The sequence below is a fragment of the Trachurus japonicus genome, chromosome 10 (assembly GCF_045865225.1).
Source record: "Trachurus japonicus isolate A0001 chromosome 10, Traja_1.0".
NCBI classification, from domain to species: Eukaryota; Metazoa; Chordata; class Actinopteri; order Carangiformes; family Carangidae; genus Trachurus; species Trachurus japonicus.
In genome coordinates, this window is record NC_140916.1 from 18,679,923 (window position 1) to 18,706,327 (window position 26,405).

The 26,405-nt window shown below is 41.5% G+C and overlaps 1 protein-coding gene across 1 annotated transcript; it reads right to left on the reverse strand.

Annotated features, from left to right (window-relative positions):
* Positions 1-13,268: 13,268 nt before the first annotated feature.
* On the reverse strand, positions 13,269-21,875 carry hrh2a (histamine receptor H2a). Its single transcript, XM_085789771.1, has 4 exons — positions 21,779-21,875; positions 14,109-15,643; positions 13,750-13,921; positions 13,269-13,510 (listed from the first exon to the last, which is right to left on the reverse strand). The coding sequence occupies exons 2-4, from the start codon at positions 15,109-15,111 to the stop codon at positions 13,501-13,503; spliced, it is 1,185 nt and encodes a 394-aa protein (XP_085645897.1). The 5' UTR covers positions 15,112-15,643; positions 21,779-21,875; the 3' UTR covers positions 13,269-13,500.
* Positions 21,876-26,405: the final 4,530 nt, after the last annotated feature.

The window sequence follows — 26,405 nt, forward strand, 5'->3', positions numbered from 1 at the left end:
CGCAGCAGGGACCAGGAGAAAAATGTTCTTCTAAGCTGTTTGATGACGAACGGCTAATATTTTATAATATCAACCAAAGGCTGTTGTGACAGTCATCTGTCAGGGTTGCGCTCCACCCAGTAAATGTATTCACCATGAACGGCTTTTTAAGTTTTGATGACAAATGATATCAGTTGGGAAAACTTTTTTTTTTTTAACCCACCTTAGTGTCTGATGAATTGATACTTCTGCGCATTACCACTTCTCAGGCTGGAGACACCAAGTGCGCATCATTTGTTCTCTTGCTGTCTGAGTCATTTGACACATGTGGAATGCACGGGAATAATAAGTTCACACGAAAAGCTGCTTGAAAGATATTAGGGAAAGCTTTATAACCTGCAAACTATTTATCACAGATAGGTTATAAAAGAGAGACCAAAAGGAAAAAAATGTCAGCCTCCATTTATTTTCCTCTTTAATTTCACTCCCTTAAATCGTCCAATGCCTTATAATCAAATGACTGATTTTTATTTTCTTTTAAAACCTCGGCTGCACTGTGGCGTTTACTGTTCAATTGTTAAAAATGTGAACATTTTTGGCAGAATTTTCAATATTCATAATACTTAAAATTTAAAGCCTTAAATGTTCACCAATTATAACCAAACGCAGCGCAGTCATATTTTTTATATTCATTATTATTATTATTCACATTAGTTTTATCCATATAAAATAATCACTGCAATGCACTTAGTGATGCTTTTCAACAGATTTTCAATTAACTGTGGCACATATAGAGGGTTGACTGAAACAGGATAAAAGTGATAAAGCTGGGAATAACGTTTACTTGTGCGTAATTACGCACATCCAGTTCACATGACACGGAACCCATCGCGTCTCTCTTTAAAATAAAAGGACAGCAGCCTTATTGAACATTGGCAGTGAATCACCAGCACCTATTGAGCTTGGCACAGGCTTTGCGCGGCCTTATTTGTTCCTGATAGCCAGTGCCACATTAAATGACCTGACAAGGCACGGCCATGGGCTACTTCAGATAAAGTGTCCGGGCTCTGGAAGCTGCTAACCGCTCAGATTCAATGTAGCAGGCGCCCAAAGTGACCGGATAATCTCATTTTCACTAACTTGTCTCTGGGACAGACAAATGCGTGTCGGGTTTGGATGCGGCAGGTGGCTTTTTAGACTATCACATTACAGTCCGTTAACAAACTAATGGCCAACATATTCATTTATTGACAGTGGGTTTCATATTTGTAGGCTGTTTATATGATGTGTTCAGTCTATTCAGTAATATTCATTCTAGGCCTGTATATACTTAAAATGTTATGATATGACTTTATACTGTGTCCTTGTGAAAATTCTATCCGGGCTTTTGTCAGTCCACTGGTGATTTTTATACCAACCAGACATTTTTTTAGTCTGAATTCACCAGGTCATCCCAAACTGCATAAAAACCTCCCAATATTAAAAAAATTAAAATGCTAAAAAAATAAAATAAACAAATAACCATAATCCGAGAGGTCATATGCTGCAAAAGCAAACGGGAATGTAAAGATGCTTTCTGGTAGGTTGGGGCTAATATATATTTTAAAAAGGGATCTGCATCTCGCCCTTCACAATAAAGTCTTATGAAGCAATATGAGATGGGACGAGGCCCGAGGTGTTTGTTTGGCAATATGGACAGACTCTGAGTGTTGGCTGCTTCACCCCCGCCATATGTGAGCTCACCGGTGGCTTTTGATGGGGGAGAATTGGTCTGTTATAGCTGTCATCTTTGTGGACATTTTTATGTTTCTCTTGTTGACATTTGAAGGAAAAATTTGAAATACAAATAAATAAATAAATAATAAATGACAAATAAATCCCCAACAGTAATTATAACGGAGTCTGTGAATGGAAAAAAAAACAACTGCATATATAAATGGAGTTAATTGATTTATAACAATTGCCTGGCTACTATTTGAGGATGACTCATAGCTTGACCACAACCGAATAATTGCTTGTTGAAAATTAAATAATTATTGCGTTTATCCTGACCCCTCTGCAGAGTGAAGGCAGTCCCCTCCAGCCTGTGCACACACAGCAGACGGGGGTCCCCACTGCTTGCAGATGTTGGGTGTTAGTAATCCGGTGTAATCCAATGATTATGAGTGATTATGACACATTATCTCTGACCTACCGGGACACCACCGTGACACCGGTTATCCAAGACAAGCCAGGGAGAAAAACCCCCGTCAGGTCTCCACTTCTCCTGGCCTTGTGAATTTATTGCTGGAGAAGATGGTGTCGAACCTTTTCATTGCTTCATGATTACAGCAGAAAAGGTAAAAAAAAAAAAGATACCAAGAGTCCACTTAAAAGACACACACACACAGACACACACACACACACACACACACACACACACACACACACACACACACACACACACACACACACACACACACACACACACCTCAGGGTTATATCGTTTAGAGCGAAATATTTGGATACTGTTTCTGAAAAGCCTGCAGCCTGCGCGAACAATTAAGTTGCACATCAATCCTTGGGTTTTTTTTTTTCCACAGGCAATATAAAAGCTGACACCCTGATTCCAAAAGTCCAAAAAGAAACGACAACAAAAGAGTGAAAGAGTGCGATTTGTTTGAGAAATTACCACTTGATCTGCATAATCGGGGGTCTGGGCTGCAGCTCGGTACACCCGGGGGCTGCGTTTTTATTGCGCGTCTCTTCGCCGTTATCAATTTCAGCAGCGCGCCTGACTTTTTAAAAGGGGGACGAGGCCGGCTGCTTCTGAATAATGAATGACACGCTTTTATATTGTCGCTAAAGTGCCCGTGATGTTACAATATGAAAAGGCAGCGGTAAGTAATAGTGCATTTAAAGGGGATGTAGTGTATTATTATGATGTAAAAGAGAAGGAGAGAGGCGGTGGAGAGAGGAAGATGAGTGGAGAGCAGCACCCAGAGAGAGAGAGAGATTGTTTTATTACAATAAGAGGAGATGAGTTTGCCTCGCAGCGAAATGGGGACCAGTTAATGAAACTTTACCGCAGCTAACGATTTCCCCTCCCTCGCTCTAAAAACCGCCCTTATGAAATATTTAAACTATTTAATATAGGTAGTATTAAGCTGAAAGACACTGGCATCGGCCATCTGACAACATTTACAAGGCTGTGGATTTTTTAAAGTTGGGTAAACAAAGCTTTACGGCCCCCCCACCCCCCACCCCCTGCCTTTCCTCTGCCCCGCATAAAGGCCTACAACAAAAAAGTCATGTAGTAAATCGCGCTCACATTGAGTGCAATATAGTGGAAATGTGTTTTACTGTTGCGAGACTTGATTTAGTCTAATTTACACTTTTCTCCATACAGCGCCATGTTTCTTTTCTCTCTCCCTCCCTCTCTCCCTCTCTCTCTCTCTCTCTCTCTCTCTCTCTCACACACACACAGATGCTACAACTTCCTATCAATATGAGCCTGTCTCATCTGTAATGGGAGGGATAGCCTAGTGTGGCCCCAGTGTTGGGGTTGGATAGGGTGGGTGGGTGTGGATGTGGGGGGGGGGGGGGGATAGTGTTTCATATTGACATGCTCAGTGGGATTGTTGGATGAGAAGAGAGGAATGGGATCCCCCATCAGGGACTCAGTCAGGACCATCATCGTCATCATCCTCTGGGCTGTCACTGGACTGCTGCTCTTGTGTGCACACAGTTTGTCTGCTCCAGACTTTAAAAAAAAAGAAAGAAAAAAAAGCAGCAGATAAACCATGTAAAATGTCACAGTTAAATGTCACATACATGGTCTGGTAAATATTAAAGGATTTTAATGACAGAGTATGAAAGCTGTTCTCACAAAAGGCTCTCTTTATTGTAGGAAACATAAGTAATATCTCTCAATGTGATTGATGACAGGAGAAATTCAGCTTTTTAGATGATGTAGCGGCTGATTATAAAAGTGTCACCTTACTTAAAGACGGCAATAATGGATCATTGGAAGCCTACAAACAGTGCATGGTAAACGCAACTTTCAGTATGATTGTCTTATATACAATTTTGTAAGGATCAGGATGCAGATTTAACCACATAAAGATGTCCTGATATGGTAGATATTTGTTTCAGTTAACATTGCATTCTTGCTACACTTGAGGAACAATGCGCTTTGACTCGGTGTGTGCGTGCGTGAGGGTAGACCATGTTAGCCTGTCTGATGGTTGAATGCATGGCTGCCTCTTCACGCTGGTTAAAAGTCAGAGAGGGAGGGAGGGAGAGGGAGAGAGAGAGGAGGATGGATGGAGAGGAAGAGAGTGAGAAAGGGAAGTAAAAAACCGCACAGACATGAATTATAGGGCTGGACGCAGAGCATAGAGCAAAAAAAAAAAACAGGATGGACGGATGGCAAACATGGAGATGTGAGAGAAAGGGTTAAAGCATTAATGGAGATCATTTGGGGCTGATGATAATTGAACACATGGCTTGAGTTTGTAAAAGAGGATTGCCATAGATTTGTCTTGAGGTGTGTGTGTGTGTGTGTGTGTGTGGTTGCACTTTAGAGACTTAACCTCTGCCTTATCTGTTCTGAGTGCTAAGTAAAAGTTTTTCTGCTGTGTTTACCGAGGTGTTTTTAGCTTCAGATCACTCTCACCAGCTTTCAGAGGGAACTGCCATCGACAAAATGACTGATGTAATTAATAAGTCTGCGTGTTTTTTTGCTTTAATTGCTTTAATGACTTATGACTGATTTATGTGTGTGCGTGTCAGAGAGCGTACTGGTGTGGGTTTGTGTTTAAGAGCAGCTGAGTGCTCCTGAACGCCCCTGGTCGTGGCGCTAATGTGTTAATTCATTACTGCTTGTAGTCGGTCGCATTGTGTCAGAGCCGTGTTGCCTGTCTCCCTCTGTCTGTGTCCTCTCCGCTTCATAAAAGCCGATTATCCCGCATGTCGCCGCCGTTCCACCCATTCTCTCCTGCCTCTTGACCTCCTCACCCCTCCTGTTGCCTGCCTGCGGGGCGCTCATGCAGGGGAGGGAGGGGACAGAGGACCAGCTGCCACCAGCCATAGTGCTCTGCTGCCTGGCAGAGAGAGCTTACTCCAGCCCCCTGCTTCGCTGGGCCTTCTGGCCCCTCAGGGTGGAGGGGGGGCACCAGCCTCATGCCACCAGCCCCACCTGTCTTGCCCCAGGCGCAAGAGTGTGACCGATTAGACACACACGCTCACATATACACAGCCACACGCATCATATTACTGCCGGATGACCCCCATAAATGTCACCTCCCCGGTAACTTTGATTTGATCCAATATGCTTTGAAAATTATCATAAAACTGGGGAATTTATTCAGCACGAAGATGTGCAAAGAATCCTCTGTTTGAATTAAACTCATGGAAATGAAAAGTTAAGATGCTTTGCGCATGTACACGCACACACCCAGCAGACCATTATTTAAACACAGTTTCATACACACTCACTCAGATTTCCTTGTTACACATGCTCACACACACACACATACATACACACTAGACTGCACCCATCCTCACACACACACATGGATACACAGAGGCACTTTGCTGTGAGGCGTGAAAGAGCGAGAGCTAAGTGAGGCCACTCCAGAGCGCTATTCTCTATATTGATTTCCCATTATCAGACCCCAGTCCCTGTGGAGTCATTAGTGCCGGGATCAAACAGACAGACAGAGAAGGAGACTAATACCAGTCACTTACTCCAGCACAGGGAGATCACCTTACTTCCCCGAGGGTAGGAAGGCCAGAGAGGAGCAGAGGAGGGGAGAAATCGAGGAAGGAGGGGGTGGAGGTAGTGGACGGACGAGTGCAATGGGCTAACAGATGGAGATGGCGATATGTAGAGAGGGAGAGGAAGAGGAAAGAGGTGGGGTTTCGCAGTGGAACGTTCATGGGCAAATGGTAGACAGTCTTTGATCACTTTATTGGCTGTTCTGTTTTGTCTGTTGTGGCGGAAACGTTTCACTTTCTTGTTCTCCGCTCTCCCTTACAGCTAAAGCAATGGCTTCCTTTCGTTATTATCTAATCCAGGCTCTCATGTTTTCAGAGACGGGCGACTTTTCTCTCCGTCCAACCTTGTAAAAAATGTAGCCAATATAGCTGCTCGTCGTCCTCCTTTCTGTCAATAATTCTATGGTAAAGATGCAATGATGAATGGTTTTCATGTAGTCAGCAGCTGTCCCCACACCAGAGAGAGACACAAAGGGAGAGAGAAATGGAGAGAGAGAGAGACACAGGGAGAAAGAGAGGAAGAGGAATATGAAATGTGAGATACTCATTTTGGTCCCTTGCTTCATAATTTCTGTGGATGTATTTATTCTCTATGGATTCAGGGGGAACAATGAATTTGTAGTATGAATCAACACCATCCATCTTATTCACTTCTGCCTGCTGGTGAGCCCTGGAAGTGGTGTTTAGGCTTTACAGTACCACACACACACACACACACACACACACACACACACACACACACACACACACACACACACACACGGCTCAGATGGGGGTGACCCTGGCCTGACCCCCCTGCTGACCCCCAATCTGTTCCCCAACCTCACACCATGAGAGACCGGGGCACACCAGGATAGGGACACACATGCTTAAAGACACACACAAACACACACACACACACACATTGGCAAATCGCACAATGTGTGATCTGATGGATATCTCCTCAGACAGTACCATGTGTGTGGGCAGTGTGCGCGTGTGGACAGCGTGTGTATGTGTGTGTGCAAGTTTAAATGTGTGTAGTGTTGTACCCTTTGCCCCCTCCCACTGGTGTTAATTGATTCTTGGTGTGCTTTGCTGATTGGTGTGAGGACCCCTAGAGGCGGGCCCAGTCTCCACTGATGCCCCCTCCCCATTGGTGTATCACCTCACACACACAAACACACACACACACACACACACACACACACATACAGTTGACACTACACAGATATACTGTGTGATATACAGTCTGTTGTATTTATCTTCATATTTATGTCCATACACTAGTGTATATAGCATGTATTTTAGTTGTACATAATATGTGTGAGAAAAGCACACGCTCACATGCACACACATGCTGCACATTTACACACACACTCATGTCTTTCAGGGGGTTTTCACACCCCAGTAAAGAGGAAGCTGGCTAGCTGACACGAGCAGATTGTAGATCATATGAGACGATCCACACAGAAAAAACGGTGTCTTAGAGGTGATTCATGAAAAATATAGGTGGGCGTAGGTGTGTGTGTGTGTGTGTGTGTGTGTGTGTGTGTGAGGGAGAGAGCCAGAAAGACAGTAAGAGAGATGAATCTCCGGTTATTAATTTCCAGCCGCGGCCCCTGGGTGAGATGTTAATATAGGGCTGATTGTGACTAATTTCTTATTAATTGCCATCAGCGATTACACAGTGGCCAGTAATGTGGCTAATTTGTTGAAATGAATTTGGTTTTCTGAGGCATTTTAATTGCTGCAGGTGGGCAGCGTTCTCTGACGCCTAAGTTTTTCAGTAGGAATCATTTGAAGTTATGCTGCCGCTGTATAAGAATATTAATCCTTTAATGTAAATGCTATATTAGTGTAGTGTGTGGACATATGTCTGTGCACGTGTCGCCTTTGTAGATGTTTCTGCCTCCGTCTGAAGACGTGCACTGAAACAAATCTTTGCAGCATCATTGTAAATGCCACTGATATCTTATTCATCAGGTTTATGTTCCCTCCCACTCCCATATATCTCTACATGTTCATGATCATTGCAGTGGGGATGGAGGGACGTTTAAGTTGTTGCCTTTGTTTGTTGAATGTTTATAGCTTCCGTTAGCACAGTCTCAACGACCACTGAGGAACCAGTAGATACAAAATCCAAATCCCTCTATAAAAGAGGAGATGCCCTCTGGGCAGCCATAGCTCATAGTTGGCCTGATTTAGTGGCAGCCAGGAATCTGGGCTTGAATAAAGACAGAGAGAGCGAGGGCAGAGTGGGAGAGAGAGAGGGAGAGGGGAAAAGATAGCTCCCCGTGTGATAAATAGCCCCGGCTCTCTCTATTGCATTAGCCGTCCGGGCCGATAGATTGCGAGCCCAATAGACCCAGACGTATGCGATTGGTTTCTCATATAAAAGTTGCATATTAAATTCCTTCACAGGACTGTGCCCCTCAAGCATGAAGGAGGGAAGGAAGAAATGGGAGTTAAAAAGAAGAAAGTGGAGAAAGGAATGGAAGAGAAAGAAAAAGGCTTTTTATGAGAGGCGAAGCGAAGGCAGAGAGTTGGGGAAGCTGGAGAAGGAGAGGGAAAGATAATGGCAGGAGAAAAGTAGCTTGATGGTAGAAAAGACAAATGGTGATGTCATGTATTTAATAAGTCCGTGGATATTGGGCGATGAGTGCGACCGTACGTCCATTTAATCAGTATTGCTTCCCAATGAAGATTTCTCTCTTGTTTTCACTCACTCCCCCCTTCTTCTCTCCTCAGCCGTTCTCCACATGCTAACGACCCCTCTAATTGTTTCCAAGCTCATTAAGATGCTGATGTTTTAATAGTAATTAATCCGTCATTTGCCTACATGCAAACACGGACCACTGAGGTTTGTTCTACGCTGTTTCAATACACTGATAATGCAGTAGCCTAGTCAAAGGAGACAATATCCTGCTAATTTAGCTCATCACTGTTAATTGGTTGTTAAGTGCCTTTAATTACCAAGCAGGCTTTGGGATTTGGGTCGGCAGAAAGAGGGGGATCACTATGATTTTTTTTTCTGCCTGTCTAATGGATCTTGTGTGAACTTTGAAAACTGCAATAAATGACCAAAGGGTGAAAGACGCACACACACACATGCACACACACTGGCCCTGTTCTGCTTTCTATCTGTGCCGTTTGCTCTCTCCTCGTCTCCTTTCTTCTTTTCCTTCCTTTCCTCCATCCTCCTGTCCCTTACTCCATCTCTGTCTCACTCCCTATCTCTTTCTCCAGATATTATTAACTCATTAAGTTTTTTTCATTATTTTTAATAAAAGATGAGTTATGGCTTTAGCCTCACTGTGGCAGCATCCCCCCACACCGTCCTCCTCCCCTTCCTCCTCTCTCCCTTCCCCTTCAACCATTTACTCCCTCCCTCCCTCCTCTCACCCCCCCCATTTTCTCGTTTCTCCTCGGCCATATTGTGCCTCCTCCGATACGTTTGACCCCTGAACTGCAGTCTCTGACCTCAGTGTTGCTGGTTTCAACCTTCTGTCCGTCTTCTTCGCTTTCACCACCGTCACTCACGTCTATCAATCATCTCTCTTTCTCATAGCGCTGAGCAGTCTTTAGATGGCATTCATAAGATTTATGATTCATGATTCTCTCCTCCTGTCTCTGTGCGTGTGTGTGAGTGTGTGTGTGTGTGAGAGAGAAAGAGAAAGAGAGAATAGAGAGAAGGGAAAAAGAAAGACACAAAGACTGGAGAGAGAGTGAGAGGGAGAGAGAGAGGGTTGTCGATGACACAGTTGAATAATGACAATATCTATGATTGATAGCTTATACAGAACTAGTCGGGTGTGTGTGTGTGTTTGTGTGTGCGCATGTGTTAAAGTGACAGAAAGAGAGAAAGAGAGTTTATATGTTCTGTTTTTCCCCACATTAATCTGATGTTAAAGAAGCAGTGATAAATGGTTTTCATGTACTCTGAGCTGTCGGTGGTCACTCTGGAGGAGAGAGGGAGGGAGAAAGTAGCAAGTGGCCACAATTATCAGGGGACACATGATGTTTATGTAGGAACAGAGGGACTCAGGGAGATGGAAGCATAATAAATGTCTTTCGCTTGGAAAGGACAGTTGTTAACCACACTGGGTTTCAACCCTAAATTAAATATTTACTGCATCTGCTCGTTGTCCCCTTCTCACTGAGTCAGATTATTTTAAAAGTCTTTTAAAGGCGCTTAATTGATACATTCGGATTTGTCACTGTGTGTTATAATGTTAATAAAACACAAGAGAGAGTTATTTCTCTTCAAGAAGTGCTCCCTTTGCTATAAGAAATGGAGGACAAAATCTACAACCCTTTCCTGTGCAAAAATGCATTCTCAAATTGAAGAAATAAGAGGCTTCAGCACTCTGTATAGTTGAAGTCAAGTCAAGTGGGTATCTTTCAAAGTTATGGCTGCTTTAGAATGAAATTCCTTCTTTGTGTTTCCAATAGCAGTATTTCCTTTCTGAGCCAGGGTGGAGAGAGATATGTTCTGGTTGCTGCTTATCTGCTTTTTTTTTTTTTTCAAAAAACCCAACACTGGGCTCGCAATAAAGATAGAAACTGCAGAGTCAAAGATAGAAAACAAGATGGTCACATTACCCCCCTCTTCAATTAAATTGCGTCACATGCAGAGGACAAGATGTCACGTCTCTGATGTGGGTAAATATATACATTTCGTTCAGAGCAATCATAGACTGTAAACAGTGTTTCAGAGCAATGCTACAATTTGTGGTGCAGGGGCCTAATAATTTACTAAACATGGTGGTATAATAAATTCTGCATTTTCAAACGTTGCAAAGTGCATCAGTGTTATTTGTACAGTCAGATAAAGGTGAACTATAAACTTATGAATTCACCAGAGCTGACAGGGGATTGCACCAAAGCAGGAAATGCATATATTGTCCAATGTTTGGGATTTAATAGAGGAGAGAGGAAAGCGAAGTGAATATTTGTACAAAGGTGTAATAGGATCGCACCTTAAACTCCTGATTCCCTCTTAGCTTTGCTCAGAAATGAAGCTTTGTGATAGTTTAGGTGGATCAGTTCACTCATCAGCTGTTTGGCTTCAGCTGCATCATTCGTACTCAGTGTTACTGACATATTGAGGCATCATATGTTTGGCCACTGGCTGACTAGTGACATCCAGTTATGTTCAAACACGTGTTCTTGTAGTGGCTTTTATAAACTGCAGGTTCTGGCTCCTACCCTGCTGATTTCTGTTGCCAACTCCCTCTACCCCCTCCTGATATGATTCAGGGTTTGGGATTGTTTTTCGAAGCTCTAATGTTCATGTATGTTTACATCTTATCTTTGATTGCCTACAATTATGTAGCTCTACCTGCAGAGCTCCCCTAAAGAGCAGACCTAATTGTGTAAACATTTGCTTTGAATGGTTTGGTGCTTGACAAGTGTCTCTGATTTGGACTACACATGTTATTCCCTTTTATTTTACAGTGTAGCTTAATAATAATCAGACAGGACTGGAAGCAGATGACTGGATAGAGCACATATGGCAGTGTCAGTATTATTTAGTATTAATTAAGACTGTGGGTATAGTATAGTATAAAGTATAGTTTTTTTCAAGTCCATCTTTTGACCTCCCTGACTGCCCCAATGGAGCTACTCACTGTAAACCAAATAAGATCGGGCTTGAAATGTAGATAGTAAAGCATTTCCCACACTGAAGCATTCATTGTTATCTAAAGATTAAAAGATTAAAAGAAAATTTGTTGCATTAAAGAATTCACAATGGTGAATATAAATGCCGTATGTGTGCATCTATGTGGTGGAGTAGGTTGGAGGCTCCCTTCCGTTATTCTCCATCTGGTCCCTCACATGCTTACACCTGGCCTTATATGCACATCTGTGTCAGTCCTCAAAGGAAATAGCTCAAGGTGGAAAAGGTTAAGTGTTAATGTGGCAATAGTTTGAGGCAATGTGTGCTGACAGCTGTGATGAATTGTTTCCATTGTGCTTGTATTTCTTACCGATCTCAGTGTTTTTTTTGTATCATCTCACACGATAATCCCTATCCAAACTTAACAACAGAACGTCTGTATTACCTCCCAAAATAGTAGAAAATGTTGTTTTCTTTATTTGGACTGCTTTTTATCTGTACGGTATGCCTGTAATTTTTATGTTTGTCATTTTTCAGTTCTGTTATTTTTATAGTATGATACAACACGTACATCTGAAGACAAAGGCAGCTACATTCTTCAAAAGCGACACATAACAGTTATCACACATTTCAGCACAGTCAAAAGTCCAATGTATTACCATTTCCCCCTCCATTATCTGATGCTGCAAAACACTCATTTTTAATTAGAGGTCCATTTACTTTGTTGCAGTTGTGATACTCCGTCTTTCCACTGAGTGCAGCCTTGAGTCCGCTTAAAAGTCTACTTCAGCAGATTGATGACTGACAAGTTAATTGCTGGTCTCATCCAGTCTTCCAATGCCGCAACACTAACTCACAGTTAAGAGTCAAGACCATGTTGGGGCCACTTGTTGCCCTGTGCGATGAACTAATCGTAGAAGTGTCTTCAATTGTTCAGCTCTGGATGGTGCGTTCATACAGTTGGTTCCTGCTGATGAGTTGTGGAGTTACTGAGGTCCTGCTCTCACGTTTTTGTTTGTTAAATTGTGGGTGAGTGAGTGCTAACCCAAAGACACAAAAAAATGAAAAGGGTCAAACATTTGTTTGTCTATTCAATCCCTTGGAATGTACAACATGCATGATTCCTCCTATTCTTTAGTCCACTGTATCAGCAGTCACAGACAGAAAATATTGAGGGAGTGATTGGATTATGGGTTAAAAGTTTTGTGTAAGAATATATATTTCTAATATTGAAAACACAAACCAAGAGGAAACAAACACTTAATGATTCTGTTTGAAACAAATGTTTCAGAGGGTGTGTGGAGATTAACAATAAAACATAAATTCAACAATAAATTCTCTATATCACCCTCTGACTTTATATCAGCTGCAGAGAACTTCCTCCCCGGCTCTTGATAATATCTGTAAGACTTTGTAATGATAGTTTTTTTCCCCGAGTGCTTTGAGGTTTTCTGTTTTTGTTTTTATTTTTTATTTTTTTAAGATGAGGCATATATCTTATTTCACTTTTTCTCTTTTCATACGACTACGCTTGTGTTAGCTGACAGGATGAATTTGGAAGTGTTACATGATGCAATATATACAAATACAAACGCTCCGTAAGTGAACATCATTTTGAGGTTGTTTTGTGTGAATCACTGTGTGCATGTCTAAGCACAGAATGGATTTTCTCTTTGTACTGAAGTGCTACAGTGCTGTAGAGCTGCACAGATTTTAACTAATACACTTGACAAACGTACACAATGAGCAAACCGATTATTTGACACTGTTCACGAAATGCAAACAAAGAAATGAGAGCAGGATGTTGAAGTGGATAATATATCTCCTCTGCGCTGAAAGCAGATTTCTTGGCCTAATATGCATATTGCCATATGGCCTGATACACTGCGGTTGACACGGCTACTGTGTGTCACAGTTCATTTGTTCTGGGGAAGACATGGTCTGTGAGGGCTGTGAGGATGTCAGTATGTAGATTTACTTACACGGTGTGTTATGTATTTCTGCTGTGGCCCTTGAAAGTTTCCAAAATAGAGGGGCTGTAAATTGTGGTCCATCTTTTTTTTGTGTGTGTCTGGTGTGTTTTCTTCTCCCGCATGGATTCTGGTTCCATGTTGTAACCACAATGTAGTGAACACAGCATCCACCTCACCGGCTCAGGCTCAGCACCACCTGGGCTCATTAAACACGAGAGATGAAAGAAAACACAGCAATAGTATTTGTTTGAGTTATAGGATTCTGTGTTTTAGTGAAACGGATAAAATACATACAGTATACCTCTTATAATCCAGTGTCGCTATATACTGAATTTGAAGAGTCACATTTTAAGGGAAAATATTATAATCTTTGAAATATTTGCTCCACATACATCTGTGTACCTTGCAGACGAGCTATACAGTGGCTGTGTTTACCTTTCATTGCCATTGACATCTGTGGCAGCAGTGCCATTTGCAAACTGGATAGTTGCTGTGGCCGTGCTACTGCTCATCTCCTGAAGCATGAAGTTTTGATCGGGTAGACCTGCCCTGCATGTGGGGGGGGTGTGGTCACACAGCAATGTCACCTCTGTAAGCTGCTCTCTGGCTGAGATAGAGAGCAGGAAAAAGAAAAATAGAAACTGTTGATAAGATAAATAATAAATAATGATGAGTCCTCGCTGGATGCAGTATTTTAGTGAGATAAACGTCCACTCTTCAGTTAAATTGACCTTGAAACTGCCAAGAATTGTGCACGTTCAGCTGCAGATCCAAAGCACTGTTTTAAGTTTTACCTGCTGTTACAGTGAGAGATGGCTGTCTGCTTCTGTGAAAGTAAGTAGGGCATCGACATCTCAGTAGGTGGGAATAGGCTGACCTGAAGTCCCTGTTGAGAGCTCCATAGAGGATAGGGTTGAGGGCTGAGTTGGCGTAACCAAGCCACAACACAATGGGGAATTCAGGCACTGTGCTGGGGTCTGGGTGCTCCTTAAGGCCCAGCACTGTGAACAGGATGAAATAAGGAAGCCAGCACACAACAAAAGCCCCAATTACTGCTGCCAGTGTCACTGTGGCTTTGTGTTCCCGCAGAGCCACTGCTGTCACACTGGAAACCACAGTTGTACTGGTGGAGGGATTGTTCCTGTAGTTGTAGCTAGTGATGCAAGTGGGTCGGGCACTCACTATTCGCTTAGCCTGTGCCCGTGCAATGCGAAGTATTCGGAGGTAGGTCCAGCACATGGCCACCAGAGGCAGGTAGAAAGTGAGAAGAGAGTCAGTCAGGACGTAGGGTCTGTTCAGCTCAAAACGACATTTCCCCGCTGGAGCCCAGGGCCCGTGGTTCTGCACCGTCCCATTTACGGTGTTCCACCCCATTTGGATGGGCAAGAACGACACAGCCACAGACACTGTCCAAACACTAACCATGGCCACAGCAACTTTCCACGGTAACACCAGCGAGGTGTACCTCAGAGGCATCGTCACCGCCAGGTAGCGGTCCACGCTGATAGCCAGGAGGGTGAGGATGGAGGCGGTGCACAGCATGACGTCCATGGAGATGTAGAAGTTGCAGAAGACGGGGCCGAACGGCCACTCGTCATTGAGCTGGAGGAGGGCGGAGAAAGGGAGGACCAAGAGGCCGAGCAGCAGGTCCGTCACAGCCAGCGACACAATGAAGCAGTTAGTGAGGCAGCGGAGGCGTCGGGAGGCACAGACGGCCAGGCACACCAGCACGTTACCACCGACCGTCAGAAGGATGAGCAGGGACAGAATCACAGCCAGCATCACCTTTGACAACATTATCACTGAAGCGTCACTAGAAACAATGAGATGTCACCATGGTTGCAGCTCTTTATAAACCATTGTAATCTTTGGGTCTTTGTTGATGGACATTTTACATAATAACTCACATATATTATTATTAGATATGTTCACAGAGTATTCCTGTGCTGCCATTCATTAAGGTGTCTCAGTGTCCCCATGGTCAAATGTGACTGAAGGTCCTGGCCACATGTAATTCTCTGTTCCCCTCCCTCCCAGTATTTCCACCGTCTTAGCTGTTAATTTACTTGACTGCTTGCTGCTCTTGCTGGGCCTTAATTCTACTGACCATAGCTTTCAACTCTTCTGTGACTTCACTACACACTCAAGAAGTTGGCTGAACATTTGTCTCTTGATGAATGTTTCTTCTGAGGACTGAGAATCAGCATGATGCCTTGCTGCTGAAATGTCTGCTATGGCTGTTGAACAGCTTTGTAGGAGAGTGGCTGATTCATAGTGCTCCATGGCATCATGTTGGCTTCAGCAGCATCTTCTATGGCTCTAGTGACACCTAGTGGGCAGAGAGGAGAAACACAGTTAATCACTGGTACAGTATTTTCTACAGTTTCAGATACAGCCATGCAATAAATAATGAGTAGCAGATGTAACTTATTATTATCTGTTGACAGTAAAAGCTGATTTATCACAATATCTGTGGAGGATTATGGGAAACTAATTTCTATGCATTCAATCTAATAAACTACAACAACTGCAAACTGGCAACGAAGTATGTCTTTGGACAAATAAGCCTCTGCCTCTTTGAAATTGAGTGATTGAATACACTAATGCAGTGTATCCAAATTTGTAATCGCTGATAAGAAATAATAAATTGCTAACTACTGACAGAATGAATTAATGAGTTTGCTGGAGAAAATGTTAAAAACATATGCCTTTGCAGTAAACAAACTTTTCTGTTTGAATGTTTTATAGTCTGATAAGCTTCTAGTGAGCTATATAATGTCATAGAGGCATTCAGCCTATTTAGAGACTGCAAGTGTTGCTGAGCAGTGACCGTTGTGGCTTCTGGGTGGACAGTGAATGCTAAAAGTGAACTAACGGTAGTACAAGAAGAGAAAAATGTCATGTTAGTGCAAAGACTCATTGACATTTGGTACATACATAGCTACTGTATGTCACACTGCAGTTTTTATCACAACCAGCACAAGCCACACAGGACCAAATAAGGAAGTACTGAAAGAACACGTATTGATTTGAGCATCTGATTACTGATAAATTCAAATGTTTTTTGTTTTTTTTTATAATGAATGTAAGGATATGCCATCTCTTGTTTTAAAACATTAATAGTGTCAGTTTACCTTAGTATGAAAGTATGAAAATCAGTTGCCAAACACATCACAATTTCTTTATAGTATTGATATATTCATTTTTTAAATTCCTTTTAAAGTAAGAAACTTTAAACACAGATAAAAGGCTTTGCTGTTGTTCAGCTCTGAATGCACACACACACACACACACACGCACACACACACACACACACACACACACACACACACACACACACACACACACACACACACACACACACACACACACACACACACACACACACACACATGCACACAGAGAAAGAGATTTCAGTATGGAACCACCATATACATAGCCAATCCAGTTATAACATTACAGTATATTTGTATGACGTATTGCTTGTATTTTCATTACAAGCAATCTGTCTTAATGTTGCTGCCAACCTTAGGTATCCATTCTTAATATTGTTCTAATGTTATTTCAGGGCAGCCATTTAATAAAACAAGCAAAAGTACAGCTGCCATTTTAGGTTGTGTGCGTATGAACAACCAATGTGGTAAAGTGTCTCAGCTGCAACAGTTCTGCTGCTGCTGAGATGAAGGAATTGATTTAGTTTCAGTATTGTTGAATATGATTAACATTTTGAGGATGCAATATGACAAGGCCTCAGAATAACACTCTTCGATAATTCTGTGTCAAATGGAAATGTTGAGCTGGGTATCAAAGGGTTTAGTTGATCAGAGCTGTTCTGTCAAATTTGACTAAAGGACGGATTAATAGGCTGTAATAAATACAGAAACAGTTGTGAAACAGTGGCCATTAATAATGAAAAAGGCGAGCTTGTAAAGTAAGTTCTTTCCACAAAGTACTTCTGACAAAAATCATAAATATATGAAATATTTTTTGTTATATGCATAGACTTTGTAAGGAGAGTTAGAGTATTATTTGCCCTCTGTGAACTGATTCATTAATGGCATGTGAGCAGGAGTTTGTAATGTGCGCTTGGTGGAATGAGGATAACTACCTGATAAGTGTGTGTGTATGTGGAGAACATGTGTTTGCGTCAGTGGGTGGTGGGTAATGTTTGCTCGTGTATTTTCTAACACTGTAATGGATATTGGCACGTTTGCCAGACTTGGTCCGCAGCCATTCACTTATCACCTCAAAAAGAGAGAGAGAGAGAGAGGGAGAGAGAGGCGCTGGTTTCACATGAAGACAAAAAGAAAGAAATCAGTGTTACAATGAGAAGAACACAAAGGGAGGCAGAGGGAGAAGGGTTTTAATGAAACCCGTGACTACTGCTAATCTTTGAACTCATCTAATCCTCAATTCTTTGTTCTGCGGACACATTTCTGTCACCATCTCGCTGCTTTGAACTGCATCCAAAGCAAACACTGATAACACAGCTGCTAACGTATGAAGTGCAGCTCTCAAATGCGCACGACATCTCAGCCTTTATACTTGAGTGACTCACAGACTGACTCTGTAACCACACATTTCAGCTGTTTTCATCATCAAAATCTGTCTTTCCCACTGTCACTTACTTTCTTGATTTCTCTTCTACCTCCCTCTCTCTCTCTCACTCACTCACACACACACACACACACACACACACACACACACACACACACACACACACACAGAGACAGAGAAACAAATTAGGTTTGGCTCTTCTCCAATGCAGGCATGTGAGGTCTGTCCTCATATGGACATGTGTTGCAGTCACTGAAAAGACAACCTTGTCTCAACCCTGAGGGGACAAGTTAAAGGAAAGATATTCTATAGCCTTTGCAGTCACCTGAACACCTCGCAACGCGGCATCGCCATCAGAGGCTTATAAGAGTCGATGCTGAGTTGCACTGAGGCTCTTCACTGAAGCATGTGGTGGTGGCTCAACACCCAAAGAAGATACTCAACATGGTTTTTTTTGGCTATAATTTCTCATCTGTCTATATGAGGTTGTCTGAGATGTGTGTGTGGTCACATACTTGCAGTCAGCTAAATGCATTAGCTCCTTTTCCCATGTCACAGCGCATTTGTGTGAGCATAACCATATTTGTTTCCTGTGTTTATTTTTGCATAAACATTTGTCTTTTAATAAAACCATATGAATATACAATCCTTCCCACTGACTTATCAAGATGGATGAGACATAGTTCATGCAAATGATTTACATGTATTTTTATTTCATTATAATTGTTGTTGTTATGATCCAATAATATTTATTGAGTTACTGGCAGTCTGTGCAGACCACACTTACACTTAATCATGCACCTTAATATTAAGAAGTAGGATATACCCCAACAGTAAATGGAGCATCACTCATTTATAACAGTTCTACTTCATTACTGACCATCTGTTTTCATTCACAAATGTCTCATTAGTTGTCCCTAATGTGCACATGCACATGCACACACATGCGCATGTCTTTGCACATGAACACACACACTACAACCCCAAAATCTTGGAAATGGAAATGGATTTTGAAGACAGTAATGGATTGTAATGACAGCCAAGTGTTGTGCTTTGTACAGGATGTAAATGTTTCTCTGCTTTCAGGAGCTTTCTGCAGGAGAACGCTGTTTCATGTTTTCAAGAGACAACAAAGGGTTGCATGGGTTTCTTTAGCTTAAATGGCTCTGACTAGTGTGATCTGCACGCCTGTGTGTAACTGAGATGACAGTCAGCGGCTGCTGGACACAACAGGGATGAAATATTAAGTGATTAACTTTTACGAGCTCTTAGATGGCTCCCTTTCCTTGTCTCCTATCTCCCAGCACACGAGCGATGTAAATGAGCTTCATTTTGCCCCATGTAGATCTTCCAGTAAGTGGCTGGGTGAAAAGAGCCCAATTTTGGGTATTGAGATGAAAGGCAGGCAGACGAGAAGTTGGAACAGTGGCTCTTTACTCGACATGGTCTGAACCCAAAGATAAGTAATGAGTGTTTTTTTTGCCTCTCAGCTGGGACTCACTGCCTGAATTGTAAGATCCTCCAAAACTGTACATCTGAGATTTAAATGTCTGCTCCCCTTCATGCTAATCAGTCATCATACATAATGTCACAAAAAGTAATTTAGTCAGAAAATGGCTTCATTCAACCCGCTCAGATCATGTCAGTGTTAAGATCGACTCTGCAGTGAAAATTAACCTTTTTATCCAATTGCTTGCTACTAGTCAAGAGTACAGGAGATAATTAATTCATCCAGTTCTGCATGTGTTATGCCAGGGGTTGGTCAGCTGCAGAGCGGTCAGATTATTAGTACAAATGTGACAGAGATATTTGACAGTCTCCTCTGCTTCAGGATGGCTGCTGCTTTTTTATTCCAATACTACTATTTTATGTTTATGTAAAAGAAAAACAAGGAATTTGAACTGGTACTAAATCAATCAACATTTAATTAGTGGGCAATGTAAACTTGAAAAGGCCTGCAGAAACAACTTTTGTGCCCCCAAGCAGAGTCCACAAGAGCGACATAATGCGATTGTTTCATTTATCCTAATATGATTCATTTGAGTACCAAATACGTGGCTCACTCACTTCCTCTGCTTTTGCAAAGCAATCCATAGCTGTCGGCTTTTTTGTGACTGTGCCGAAGTGTGTGTGTTTGTCTGTGTGCGCATATATGTAACTCTTCCTGTTTGTCTTTGTTTTTGTCCTTGACAAAGACAGACTGCATAGAGAGAGAAGTGGTCTGGGATGGTGGTTGCTTGGTAACAGTTTTGTGTCTGACCATGTGGAGGGAAGCTGTGGAATCTTGATGAAGCGCAAAAATAAAACACACTGAGCGACAGACACAGACGCAGCCACAGACAGGTAGACAGAGGGAACAGATGCATTAAATATGTATAGACGCTAACAGCTAACAGCATGCATTGCTGTGGCCCACAGGCATACATCCATAAAGGTCACATGCAGATAATCATTTACCCATAAATTTTCAGTCACAACCTGCACCTGTTAACTTTCTGCTTCCACTGTTGCACAAAATACTCCTCACACGTCCAGCATTAACACATCCTGTCATATATTATGGTAACACTTCCTCCTCATACAGGGAACTTTTTTCTGCACCCCAGCGCTGCATACTCTACGGTTCCTTGACCAAGCCATGACACCTAACCACATCCTGTCACGAATCTGCTTCTGCTCATGTATACACACAGATTGTAGGTTCACTGTGTCACAGTTAGGTCAGCCCTCCATATATCTTATGTGAAACATTTATATCTGAAATCAAATTCTATTGTTTAATGCCAACTCAGGCTCTACAGTATGAAGTCAAACAAAGCTAATGTGAATTACATTGCAGGAGTATGCTGTTGGATATGAATCACAACACGTGAGATAAAGATAGAAATGAAATTATTCCACAGGACTTGCCTTTATTTTTGGTTTACCTGATTCTTCCATCTCACAGCTCAAATAGGGATGAAAATATCATTTTATTAAGAATGTGAGCAAGTCAAAGAGGTCATTTTTAACAATATGACCATAATGAACCATTCTACTATTCATTGCTGGAAAAAAAACAAAAAAACAAAAAGTCAGTTCCTGTTCCTTAGCACTTTGTTGGGGCTTAATTTGTTCTCTTTTTCTGCCTTCTATCGCTATCTATACATATACCTATATTGATCTGTCTATGTATCTTTCTGTCAATGAGTTACTGTGGAAATTACAGTGTTTGTTTTAACCTATGATTGTGAAAATGTGAAATTGAAATGAAGAACTTCACTATAAAACAAATATTGCAAAAGGTGATAGACAGATTACTTTTTTAGTTCCCGACACACACACACAGAATAATCTCACTTCCTTGTTCTCAGGGCTGACTCAGTGACCTCTTTGTATATTTTTTATTGTGCCTATTGACTGAATTCTCCACCACCACATAGCTGTGAATCTGTGAAAAGGTATAACGCACTTTGAAAAATATGAAAGTAACTGTGTCCTTTCAGCTGAGCTGGCAAACACTCAGAGCAGGAACTTCTTATTCTCTGAGCCTGTTCATGACTGAGGTCGCCCACCCACTGCTTCTCTACAACACCTTTTACTTTCCTTCGTCTGTCTGTGCATGAAAATGTTTGAAATTGTGACTCAAAACAGCAGAGATGCATCAAAAGCTGAACCTGACGAGCCATAAAAGACAATTAAGGTATATTTTCATTCATTGAAAATGAAAAGATTTCTGATATCAAATTACTTTGAAAGTGAACAGATTAAATCAAATTGGGCACCAGCAAATCAGTGTGAATTAAAGCAACTTAATTGTGCCGTCACACCACAAAAGCAGCTGGTTTTGACAGCTCAGTCACATTTAAGACATATGAAATATATGTTAACATATATGTTAACACGTATAAAGTATTTATCAACTCACCTCAGTGCTGCTTTTCCTCCTGTGTGAAGACTTCCCCTGCTAGTGTGCTCTGCTCCCGGAGCGATGAGAGAACTCCGGTCTCACTCGTGAACAGTGTGTGTTTGTGTCTAATGAGTGTTTAAGTGTGTGTGTGTGTGGGGGGGGGGAGAGGGAGAGGGAGAGGGAGAGAGAACCAGTGACTAACACAGCTCTCTTACTCACTCTTTTTCTTTCACTCTTTGTGTCTCCTCCTATTATTCCTCTCCATCTCTTTTGAGGTCATTTGCTTTTGAAATGATTTTAATAGCTCTTCCTTTCTCCTTTAATGCCTTCCAACTTGCCTGTGCCAGCTGCTGCGATATAGTGGCTTCCTCTGAACCAACTGTTGCCTCTGCAGTACGTTTGCATTACCTGAATAATCCAGCTCTAATGGAATCGCTGGCAAATAACTCTGCTTTACTGTAGAAGAGCGGCACAGCCACGTTTTCATGCATGCTCAATGCTCATACATCATTTTTTCTCTCTCAAGCTGACACACATGCCTCCTCTCTCCAAATCTGTATATACTTTGATAATTAAGAGATTGTTTAGATCTTCATGGGGAGGTGGTTTCTGGGTAAATCCCTGAGAACTGGCACTAGTCAGACTGGAGTGATGTCAATGACCTGTTGGGCCAAAAAATAAATATATGTCTCTATTTCTGGTGCAGCCTTTTACTCAGCCTTTGTATCTATTTTTCATGCGCTTTGGCCCCTTGTGCAGCTTCTCTTTCCTTTCCAATGTCAATTCATCCTCTGTGCTTCAGGCTAACAGTCATAAGTCATCATCACTTCTCTTTTCATACCTTAGTCCGCTTTTGCCTCCCTTTGCCTTTTCCTTATCTTCCTGGTCTCTGTCTGTCTTTGGCCCTGTCTCAGTTTCCATAGCCTTGTTCATATCTTAGCTGCTCCGTGAAGTTAATCTGTCGTCGTTGCTCTTTGTGATTTTTTCTTTATTTAAGAGACAGTTTCTCCACCCACCGCCTCTATGTATCCATCAATCTGTATTGTGCTTCATCTCTTGCTCCATGACTTGTCACTTTGTCTTTCTTCCTGTCCACACACCTCTAAGCTCCGCCCTTATTTCTCCTTGTGAGTCACAGTAACAATGTCCCAGTTTTGTTCCACTACACACAATGACGTGATAAGATATCCTTCTTTACATTTCCCTTTTCTGTCCTTCTTGCCTTCTTTCTTCGTCTGCATTTCTTTCTCTCACATCGCCTTTCTAATACACCCACTTTCTGTAACTGTTACTTCTTCACATGCACGCACTGTACTTGCTAATGCTTCTAAGCTCATCATTCTGTTAGTGTTAAATCTGTGGTGCCTTCACAAGCTCTTTCTTTCCTTGTGTCTACAACGACATTTCCAGAACACCTTGTGATATCTGAGTTGATGGAGTATACCTGGCACTCCCAACATATGGTATCATCGGTCATTCAGCTTCATTTGTGTTACTTTTACACAGTAACTAAGCCCATAGTTGGGTGTTCCTTGGCTTCGCCACCCTTGGGCCCATGTGTTCCCATGCAAGGTTGAAAAATGAAACAACCATTTATTTAAAGTGGTAGTGTGAAGAAAGCAGTTGGCAGTGGTACCTCAAATTCCATTAGCATTGTAGTATAATTTTTTTATCATGGGAAGTTAAACCATCAGTCTAGGTCAACAGTGTTTCAAAATATGCCAGGTCTTGATAAGATAAGATGAGTTAATGCCTGGAGAATAAAACAGAAAATAGGAAATGATTTGAGACTCTACCACCCTCTTTTGGAGTTACAATGTAATGACATCACTAATGATGTTACAGAGTCTTAGCCACAGTCAAAGCAAATTCAGTTGCATGTATCATTCTGAGAAATGTATAGCATTTAAAAGACAAATGCTTCTCAATTAAAAACTGGCAAATATATTTTCTAAACCAAAAAATTAAATCTGTGTTGACAGAAACAAATATATTACTACAAAACCAAAATTAAGTAATTGCAAAATCTAACCTTTATTTACCAAACATTTCAAATGCAGTAGACTAAATGTTTGCAACATTAGTCTACTGCAACATGTTTGATTAGGAACAATAGCTTAAAGGTGTATAGAAAAGAAAAATGAATTTGATGAATTTGATTCTCTGGGTCATAAAATTAGTGTAATAACTCATCCATCAGACGATGTAGCCCAAACTTTGTGCAAAATTCTATTTTCGAGTAAATCCAGGATGAAAGTGGGGTAGTTTTTCTTTCGCACTGGATAATGCAGGCACACGAATTATGCGTCACGCTGCTCATGATTCATCAGCCAGTGATATTGGATCCATCATCCGTCAATCAAATGTCTGAGACACACACACACACAAGCTCGGTCTCGCCCCTAGCTTTGAATATCCCGCCCACTCGATAACGACCAATCAAATTTGTTTTCCTTACTCGAGTAAACTCGTGCGCCAACTCGTGGAAACTTGTAGAAGGAGGCGTGACAAACAGGACAAACAGTGGGCAAAATTTTTCAGATACATTTTTGTTTTCTTCGGTTTAGTTTCCCATATATCTCAATAGACCATTCGCATATTGGCCAAGTAGCAACATCAACTACTAGTCATATTCAAGGTATCTCTTCTGATTGACAGATATGTGACAGATAGTGGTCCCAAAACGTGGCCTACTATTGTGGCAAATTTTCAGACCACACACAGAGCCATGATAATAGCTGTCCTCAGTCAAAGACAAACTTGTACAACATGAATCATTACAAAATAAAAGTCATACATGATCAATAGTGATAAAAAAAGGCTATACATTTACCCAAACCAGCTTTGGGCTTGTGCCCTTGTTACTGTTTGATTATAAACTGTTGTAAGATAATGTCGGCATTATGCAGTATATTTATATGAGCATTGATACAGTGATTTATCGATAGAAGAAAGAATAGAAGGGGAAAAAAAGAAACACATTTTTCCTTATCATTTTGTGTGTGGTGAAAGAGAGTACCGGTAATCACCCAGATTATGAAACTCAAACATTTCACACAGTGAAATGCTGATAATATATCAGTTATATTGTGAGTCTGTAAAGTTTTGATAGCCTCATTGGTCGAAGGCCAACCTGCTGAATATTCGAAATGCTGTTTAGGCCAATAAAATGCCACTCACATTCATGACCACTCACTTGTAGATGCTTTATACACTGTCCTAATGAAGTGAATGAAGTCATCCAGATTTTCGCCTGAGAGGGGGCTTTGAATCAAGTCAGACTTTCTTACAATTATTTAATACTTTGAATGGGTTTGTAGAATTGACTTGGAGACAACTTTTCTAAAGTGGATTTTCTATTAAACAAACAACAGCTACGTTCAAACATTCAGAGCAAACAACTAATACTTGTGTTCATCCTTGAGCGCTTACAAAGTATTAAATCTTGTAGCTATTGTTTAATTCATGTTTACTTGCTAGCAGACTTATTCTTCTGGGTTTCTTGGTGCATTACAGAGTTACGTATTATGTCACCCAAGCCTGTATGTGTGCACAATGAGGAAACCACACACAGTAACACCACAGTGCTACTAGGGGAGAAAAATGCAGCTTTGAGACCATCATGCTGGTCACAAATTCTGTCAGGACCAAAGGTTTATTTTTTAGATGTTTTAAGTGTTTGGATTTGAAGTGTTGCACTCTGATCCATAATATACTAAATGAAAATAACATTTCTGTTTTTCCACTTGAACTTAAAAGAAGTGCAGTTCATGATTGGTTAGAAAGGTCAGCGGTGTTCAAAAGGGCTCTGTCTGATACGGCTGGTTGTTATTGTGCTGAGGATGTTCTCAAGGGTAGCTGATGGTTACCCTGGCAACACCATCTGAAGGAGGTACAGGGAAAATATTTGTTTAGAATGTCAAATATGAACAGCAGCCTTTTATAAAAAAAATTTCTAACACATTGAGAAACGAATCAACACGTACCTCATCATATATCCTCTCCTCTTGCAGCTCAAGCGCATCTTAATGAATCAACACAGTTTCACCACAAACTAATATCATCTACTCGAAATGATTAGTTCAGTTTGCTGTATGCAGGATCACAGCTGCAGTCTTTCATATGTATTTCAACTATAAGTTGAAAGACACGTATTTAATCAAAACAAAGACTATGAAATACGAATACAGTGAGTGCACATCTGTAGAGCAGTCAGCAGTGGCTGACAGCTGTTGCAACACGACAGATTCAGTGTGAGGTGGCAGACAATTAATTTAAGTCATGCCTCTTTCAATGACTTTGTGCGCTCTGTAGTATTATATCCAGTGTATGTTGTTCAGATTGAAGAGGAGATAACAAATGTGACGTTGTGTCTGTCACATTCTTGTTTTATCTGTATTTAAACAAGGAGGCATGCAGGCCCAGTTTTTTGTCTTAGGAGACAAATGGTGCTTGTGCATAGTTTTGACATTAGTGAGTTACATTGCATACTTTAGAATATATTGTGTTATGCTCACTTGGTGTGCAGATAAAGTGATCTATTCATATTCAAAGTGAACAAAATGGAAACTTCACACAATGCGCAGGCCTGTGGGTTCTACAGGACTCCACCTTGTAACACTCACCCACTTCCCCTTAACCGCCT